General features: G+C 37.5%; 1 protein-coding gene and 1 pseudogene across 5 annotated transcripts in view; one reads left to right on the forward strand and one right to left on the reverse strand.

Annotated features, from left to right (window-relative positions):
* The window catches only part of LOC109825080 (DNA topoisomerase 3-beta-like), a 28,056-nt gene extending 24,262 nt beyond the window's left edge, over positions 1-3,794 (forward strand). The window contains exons 5-7 of one of the 5 annotated variants that reach the window (XR_002242895.1): positions 2,375-3,048; positions 3,473-3,546; positions 3,655-3,794. Coding sequence is in view for 2 of the 5 variants with exons in the window: in XM_020391793.1 (XP_020247382.1) it covers positions 2,375-3,016 (642 nt within the window). In the remaining 3 variants the exon portion in view is untranslated. Of the gene's footprint in view, positions 1-2,374; positions 3,049-3,472 lie in introns of all 5 variants that reach the window. The other 4 variants (XR_002242893.1, XR_002242894.1, XM_020391793.1 and 1 more) reach the window with 4 other exon arrangements.
* LOC109826727 overlaps positions 3,661-8,785 on the reverse strand; it is a 129,797-nt pseudogene continuing 124,672 nt past the window's right edge.

Here is an 8,785-nt window from a genome sequence, read left to right on the forward strand (position 1 = left end):
TTTAACATCAGGTCGCACTCTGAAAATTATGAAGCTAACATGGTTCTTCAATCAGTTTATACATAACTATCTGTTCGTGAGATGAATTTTTTGAGCTATTCTTTGTATTTTTCCCTTCATAAGATGATTTAGAATCTTTCAAGCTATTGAAATATTAATTTGTGCAGAACTGGGACAATCGTTGACATGTTTTTCATATGCCTCCCTAAGTATGTATACTGATTGTTAAGCATAGTACGCAAGCATTTTGGCAGGGGACACAGGTGGGGTAATGTGCGAGGATGGTAAATTTAGATCAAGCTAAGCAGAAGCAAGTTAAATACAGCAAGGAATAAGCACACAATTATTAAGATTAGTGATGAGTAAAGAGATAAATGCACAAGTGAAAAGGATAAGAAGGACAGTGTGAGAGCAATATGAGTTATCCTGGTTTGCTCTATCCTCGCTTAACTCCATCACCCATAAACTTACTAGCTTAGCGCTACAATCCATCCAGGTTTCGCATACAGCGTATCTTGATAGCTGAGCATACAGATATGGCATGAAAATGACATCACTAAGCAGTGGTGTCTATATCATAGGCATGCCTACGGCCCTACGCTATTTGAAGTATAAAAATGGAGATTAACTCAGTTGAAGAAATATAACATGACTTATGGAATTAATATATTCCATATATATTTTTTTTTTATTATGAATCCGTATTATTTGGAGTAACTTAACTGACGCATTGCTACAGGAAAGTGGATATTCATAGAAATGGCCTTTTCTCATCTTTCCATTGGGAGGTTAATATTGCTGTTCACTGTATTGAACCTCAAGTTTGTTATTGGTTTAATTGATGATAAATCATTGTGATATATTTGTATATACAAACATAGTTTTTGTTTCAAAAAAGGTCAAACATTGATTGTATAACAATGTCTTAATTCTTAATATATGTGAAATCATCTTACAAGTGTCAGAAAGTATCAACAGAATTGTTTTACATTTGCATTTTTGTATTACTAACTTGGAACACATTCGAAAAGTGTCTAGGACATAAGGAAGGGGTTCTTAGAAATGTTATGTGACTACATGTTCATTCCAGATATTTTTCACTAACTAGGAGTGTTCTCTAGCACCAAGTTCAAAAATACTGGGGAGACATTGTATAAATGGAAATGGTAAGCTAATAAGCATTTAAATAGCAATAACAGAAGAGGAGAAAAAAATCGTAGGAATTGAGAAGAGAAGAGACTTGAAATTGACTTCAGCAGCATATGTAATATATACATAGTATTGATGAAATTAACGAAGGATCCATAAAAGGTGTTTAACAATGATAGAATATTTTAAAAATCATCTGTCATATCGAGCCGCTAATATAAGAGGCTCCAAAATGCACAGAGGTTTCTGCAATTGCAGGGATGGGAAGTGTCGAGTATGAAGCCCTGCCCTTCTCATTTAGAGGCTTTTTTCCATGACCTGAAGATGCGACTTTTGAGATAACATTTCTGTTTACACAAGTGACCAACCATCCTCTACATACTACTTATCAGAATCTACATTTGTTCAACTGTCCAGCATATAAATGGTTGGTGGAGAGCACCCTTGATAATCTACTTACTACCAGCAATGGTGGAGTCAAGAACTCATCAGAATGGTGTCACGATATTTATTAAAGACTTTACTACTAAATTTTCACGTAATACAATTACAAATTGCCAATACTTGTCCTTCTTGTTTTGAAATTGTTCGATAATAGCCCATTTGAAATACACTAAACACATTATTTTCAACTTAAACTTATGTATCTCTTTTTCTTTTTCAAAAATAATTATCAGAATCAATTGATACGTGGTGAACTTGGGCCATTTAAGTCTATGGTCCAGAGGGTAACTTTATCTAGGTATGGCTATTAAGAGTGGAGTGGTTCACTTGATTACTAATCCAAATAATTTGGGGTCAGTTTGCTTCATAAGCTCACATATGGTTCATTAATTGTATGATATGGTGTCACCTGACACACACTATGCTAGCTCCCCGTCTGCCAGTGTGTTGACTGGCTCATCTGAAACTTGCATTATTTCATTTGCTACAGTGACAAATAATATTAGAACATCTAGGAGAATGTCTGTCAAAGACATACAATCTTCGAGTAAAAATTGTATTTGGCAGTGCCTTGAGTTAGCTAATCTCACATGCATAGCACATAAGAAATGAAGGAAATTTATCGTTAGAGCCCCGCCCCCCGGCTGCCGCTGTCTCTTTAGGATTGTTTAAATAGATCGACTTTATTTTGAAGCAATGCAATTTGAAACCAGCTTACTGATGCAAGTAGATACTTGTTATTCATTTTAACAGTTCTTCTAACAGTTGTCATTTTCCTCAGCTTTACAAGGAAATCACATGTCCTTTGGATGGCTTTGAGCTCCTCCTCTTCTCCATGGCTGGCCCAGATGGAAAGTGTTTCCCACTCTGCCCCTATTGTTACAATAGCCCTCCATTTGAAGGGATCGATAAAGTCTTTGGTGCCCTAAAATTCAGTAGTGCAGGCAAACTAGGCAAAGGTGCTGGAATGCCCTGCTTCCTTTGCCCGCACCCAACTTGCCGCCATTCTTTGATAGCACAAGGTGTTTGTGCTTGCCCCGAGTGCAGTGGGACCCTTGTCCTTGACCCTGTAAGTGCACCCAAATGGAGGCTCTACTGCAATGTGTGCAATTGTATTGTTTCTCTTCCTCAGGGTGCACATAGGATCTCCACAACGGGTAAAAGGTGCCCGGACTGTGATTCGACCATAATTGAAGTGGACTTCAACAAGAAGACAACTCCACTAAGTGATGGAACTACTCTCTATGAGGGATGTATTCTATGTGATGAGCTATTACATTCTCTTGTGGAAATGAAGCATGGGAAGTCATTCTTTAGGCGTGGACGAGGTAGGGGAAGAGGAAGAGGTCGCGGCAGAGGAGGCCGCAGGGGTAGAGGAAGGGGTAAACATGAAGACCCAAAAATGAGTTTCCGAGATTTCTGAAGTAAAAAAACAAAGTTTCTGCTTATTTACCAGTAAGTCAATATTCTTCCACATGTTTATCATATATACCTTACCATGTGGCTAAGTGGCTTATATCGACCACTTTGGGAAATTTGATAAGAACAAGACTAAATGGTTCCATTAAGGGGTTAATTACGGATAGACTCCCGTACTTCTATTGTTATAGATAGACCTCCTGGTCCCTCTTAGTTTCATGTCAAGATTGGGCTTCAAGGATCGAAGTATACGAGCTTCGTAAACTGATTTACTTGCTATAAACTTGCATAATGATCGTCACAAACAATGAATTTAAAAGGGAAAACTAACAGAGTTGAGAATCCAGGTGATCTGTCTGCAACAATATGAGTAGAGGTGATCTATCCACAGTTAACCCCTTCTATAAATGGTATATTGAGTCGTCTCTGTTAGCTTGTCCTTACAATTTCTTTCCTTTAGCAGGAAACACGATAAAAGGGGTGGAATCATTCATGCCAGAAGTCCTAATCATGATCAGTGTAAAAATCAAAGATGTAATAGTTTTCCTCCACGGATATTTACATGCTTACTATTATATTGTTTTGCTTTGCAACACTCTTATTCTTCAGGGAATGAATGTATCATTGTTATTCCAACAACAGTAACGCTTCTTCACTGTATGCTACCTCTGTTCTTACTGTGTACAACACCCGTATCTCTGTTGGTTCTCCTTCACATCCAATTTCATCCCTTGAAGCGAAGACTTGATCACCAACGGCGGCGGTTCCTCACTTCCCTGAAGCGTTTTCCGACTAACCGTCTGGTAAATCCTCTCCAAAACTATCAGAAATGCTTTCTCAACATTGGTTGCATCCGATGCTGAGGTTTCCAAGAACAGTAACCTCTCTTTCTCCGCAATATCTTTTCCAGATTTAACTGATACAGCACAATGCAACTCAAGGTTGTACTTATTGCCGACGAGCATGATAACAGTGCTAGGGTCGGCATAAGCTCTGAGCTGATCAAGCCAGCGAGGGACACATTCGAAAGTGTCGGGATTGGTGATATTGTAGATGATCAGGGCGCCAAGTGCACCTCTGTAGTAAGCAGTGGTGATGGATCGGTAGCGTTCTTGTGCTGCAGTGTCCCATATCTGGGCTTTGACGAGCTTGTCATCGATGAGGATGGTTTTGTTCTGGAACTCGACGCCGTTGCTTGGTTATCCGGCCTGAATTCATTTTTCAAAAATGGTGACAGAAGTTGGGACTTGCCGACGGCAGAATTTCCAATAACCACTTTCTTGAACACAGTACATTTTCTTTCTGCTTGCTTATCTCTTTCATTAAATTATTGTTGATGTGGGTTTTATGCCAGTTGTGTGGTTGTTTATGTTATGTTCTCTGAGCTGTTGTTTTGGTGTCGATGGTTTGAATTTTTTAGTGAGTGATGGGGACCGTTGTTATTTGATTAGTATTTGAAAGCTATGGGCCATCAACTCTTTATGCTTCATGCTTGGGTTTACGTCATATCTGTAACCGAGAAATTTGGAGGGTAGGATTCTTCTTCCTGTATAAAACCAAATGGGTTCTAGATAAAGAAATAAATTATCTTTTTCTAGAAAATTTCCGGAAAGAAGTTAGGGTAGTCTTAAAAAATCAGAGAAATCTTATAATTTGCTTTGGATCAGAAATCACTACCACCATCTTTTTCTTTCGTGCTTCGCATGGGTTTATTATACGTAACGTATTAGTTTGTACATTCGGAGAAGATGTTGTCACAAACCATCACCAGCAGCACGCACTTCGAAGGAAGCCGTGCCTTGTAAACTTCAGCAACACGTTGTCATTATACTATACACGCTATAGAGCCGTACCACGCCGAGGGTAAGTTCGTCGCATATGATTCAAGCGATATTCTTATGTATAATGCACTGTACGTATTCTGAACCTTAATCCTAAATGTGTACCTTTCACGTAAACCAACTTTAAAATAGGGCAATTATTTGAAAATCACCTTCAAAACTTAATTTGTACATGACTAACTTTCAAGGAGGCTCTGGTTGCAATCAATCATCCTAACATGTTTTTTTTAATGAAATTTTAACTGAAATCCTCAAAATACCCTTAAAAAACCTATGTCTAAGCGATGAGTATTTTGAAAATTTTTCCCCAATTGATATTATCATGTGGGTCTGATTCAAGCGAAAGCCCCGTTCCAAGATGTTTTCCTATGTACAATATTAAGGGTTAGTCGAAACCCCCAAATAATCATCATCCAACCCTGCCAGAGAACGCCGCGTAATTCTATTTGTCAGCAAATAAAACCTCTAGTTGCTACTTGTTCGAAATAGACGCCTTTAAAGGATATTTGTTTGTTTACCTTTAAAATCCATTAAAATATTTGAGGGGCTGATAAACCCAATGTAATTCTTATTAGTAAGAATACGATAGCCAATTGCTTTTTTTAAAAACTTTTTTAAGACTTGTAAAACCTCCCACTAATAGGATATATTGAGCTTGGCCACTAAGATGGTCATTGGCAACAAGTGAACTATAGGAGATCTATTTTGGGCAACAATAGACTAATAAATCTTCTTTGCATTGGGTGACACTAATGGGGCCATTGCAATTAACGACCTTATTACTTTGAAGGTGGTTTTTCATACAATCCTATTTTAAAGGCAGTTTCTATGGGAAAACATCATAAATACATAAGATGTTACATAGCAGCCGCGTTTGTATAGAATTCTTAACACGAAAGCGATTCACTTCAACAATTGTTTTTTATCCATAGAATAGGAATTACTAATTACGCTCACAGAAAATTCATGATCAATACAAATACTGCCCTCACTACGAAGGAGGTTCCTTTGGCATAAATCGTCTAAATGCAATACACGTCAAAGAATCACTCTGAATACCACCCATAACTGCATAAATTCATTCAAAACGAACTATTGGCAACAAACAAAAATACATGAGAAATACATGATCGTCAAAAGAAACATTAAGTACGATGGCTATGGTTAAATCCATAAATATAGAAAACACATGCTAAAATCCGAAGCTAGCAACGTAGATATATGGAAACCCGCAATGTCCTGTAACCTCCATTTGCCTCTCAAAGACTTCTTCCTCAATCTCTACATTTTGAGAGGCAAAGTTAGATAAGCTTTTAGCAGATGAAGTTTGCATTGGGTAACCAAAAGTAACCAGAGGATAGTCCCAAGGGCAGTACATTACAATATCAAATCTCCAAAATTACTGATGTTCCTTAAAATATAGCCTAGAATTATGCTGAAAGCTAGCAGGGCTAGTATATATTTTAAGAAGAGAAATTCCGAGTAATTGAAGAGATTAGACTGCAGCAGCAGTCACAAGAGAGAAGGAATGCAATTTTGAAGACCAGCAAGCAAATTCATAATCTCGGACTAAAAAAAAGGAAAAGATATTCTATTTTGACTTGAAAGAGAGAGTAGTATCAGATGGGCTGGTCAAGGAAAAGAAGATAGTATAAGTTTCCCGCTATTCTAGATGGTAAAACATATTAAAATCCAGGAAGATATAAAATGCAAGCAACACGATTATAAGACAGTACGTCGGCCAACTCTTTGATACTTAGAATGGGAGGGCACCTAAAGCTATGCCAAAGGAAAATGAACTCTCTTCAAGTAAAAAAAACCAGAGGATAAAGCATTGACAGTTAATACAGATAAATCAAGAAAAAGACAGGTTCCTAAATGTCGCAAATAAGGGTGCATGGTTCTCGAAAGTCGATATATAATATACAGAAGAGAAAGCAATGTGGGCGGGGTAAGGATGTGCAACTACGTTCATAAGAATCAAAGGTCTCGCTTTGAAAATAACCAAGCAATCTGGGGCAAGTAAGGCGGACAGTACTTTTTATTAAAAAAAAAGTGTCTGGTTTCATGTAGCGTTGGCAACCGTGACGTTTTTTTGTTTGGCCATTCTGTTTTTTTTTTCAAAACAATTAAACGCGTTTGGCACCGTGCGGCGTTTTTTTGACTTGGCGCCTTTACAACAATCCAAAAATTAAAGCACTTTTCAAACAGGACCAAAAGGTTGTTTGAGATTCTGTTTTTCATCTAAGTCGCCGTCGCTCCAGCACCGCCGTTGCACCGCCACAGCCCGTCGACTGCCGGTTGCCGCCTTCCGACCGCCGCCCTCTGACGTCAGCTGGCTGTCGGCCACGCACCGCCGCCCGCCGCTGTCGGCAGCCGCTATATATAATCAAACTATAATGGTGTTTTCAAAACACCTTTTCGAAAAAGAAACACCATGGCATGATGTTTTTCTACAAAACATAACAAAAAAATCACATTATTACCACAACACACCTATTATTCAAATATCAATCCTTCACATAGTATCATTAGTACATAATTGAATGCACATAGCTAGAGCTAGAGACCAACTAGGTCGAAATTAACCTACATTACACAGGCCCACATATTGAAATGAGATAGTGACATTGAGATCCTAAAACATAATTAAAATAACCTTGTTCCTTTTTTTTTGTTGTTGCTTAAGGCAACTAATAAGGATACAGAGAGATGTGAATCTTAGGAAAATTTTTAAAAGCGCGATCCGGTTTTGAATTTATTCCCAAAAAAAGTCTCTTTCAAGCTTAATTACAAAAACAGACCTAGTTAGATGAAACTAGGTCTGTTTTATAAAAAAAAAAATTCAAATTCAGGAGTTGCACTCCGTGAAGTTTTCTCAATAACAAAACTCACGGGAGTTCAACTCCCCGTGAAGTTTTGAAATTTTTTTTTTCAAAAACCGACCCAGTTTTCAAAACCAACCTGGGTGCGGTTTTTGAAATTAAGGTTGAAATGGGTCGTTTTTTATAAATAAATTTTAAAAGGAGATGGTTTTGAAAATTTGTCCGTGAATCTTAATAAGTCATCCGCCAGTTGGTTAGAGCTTATAATCTAGCACCAAAAGAACGTAAGTCCTTTTTTGTGATAAAAATTTTACTAAAAATAAATATGATCATACAAACGAGGATGCTAAGCTTGTTAGAAATTAAGCCCATGTTGGATTGTAAAGCTTTTCTACCTCATCCACAACAATTAAAAAGATTTAACATTGAAATCATATACATTTTTTTCTACCAAACAGGTTTTTTTTGCAAACTATAGCTATGTATTCATAAAGGTAAGGAAGGTATGATTATCTCACAACATTTTCCGACAATGAGATATAAAATCGTTCATGATACTTTTCGATCTTTGCAAGTCTTTTGTGCAATTGTGTAACTCGTGAGTAACTCTTGGGGAATAAATATCATAAGCTCGTAAATAAATTGTTGGGGAATATATATTATTACTAGTACTTACTATTTACAACCTATGACATGAAATTAAGGTCCTGCGATAAGGGAGCTCTTTTTTACGTAGCAACGCTTTTTTATTTGCGTCTTTATTTGTTGTATCCACATGCCCACACTTCCATTTGCCCAAGGTTTTGTTCTACCATTCATCAATTGTTTACTGCCTTATGCAACTCTGTGGTCTCTACTTATGCTAGCAGCTAACCTGTTAATTTCTCTTAAATCCACGAGTTTGCCAATTGACTACTAACTTAATCCTTGTCACATAATTAAGTGGCAAAGATGGTTAGCATTCTGACCGTCGTGTAACATAGAATCAAAGTGCATATGATGATGTGTAAGGAACATCGAGGTGCCAAGTCAAGTGCATTATTGAAGCATAAGAGATTAAAGAGCAAGACATGGTGTATCAATTTCCTGACTCGGTCCAAGACAACT

The sequence above is a fragment of the Asparagus officinalis genome, chromosome 10, assembly GCF_001876935.1.
Source record: "Asparagus officinalis chromosome 10, Aspof.V1, whole genome shotgun sequence".
Taxonomy (NCBI): Eukaryota; Viridiplantae; Streptophyta; class Magnoliopsida; order Asparagales; family Asparagaceae; genus Asparagus; species Asparagus officinalis.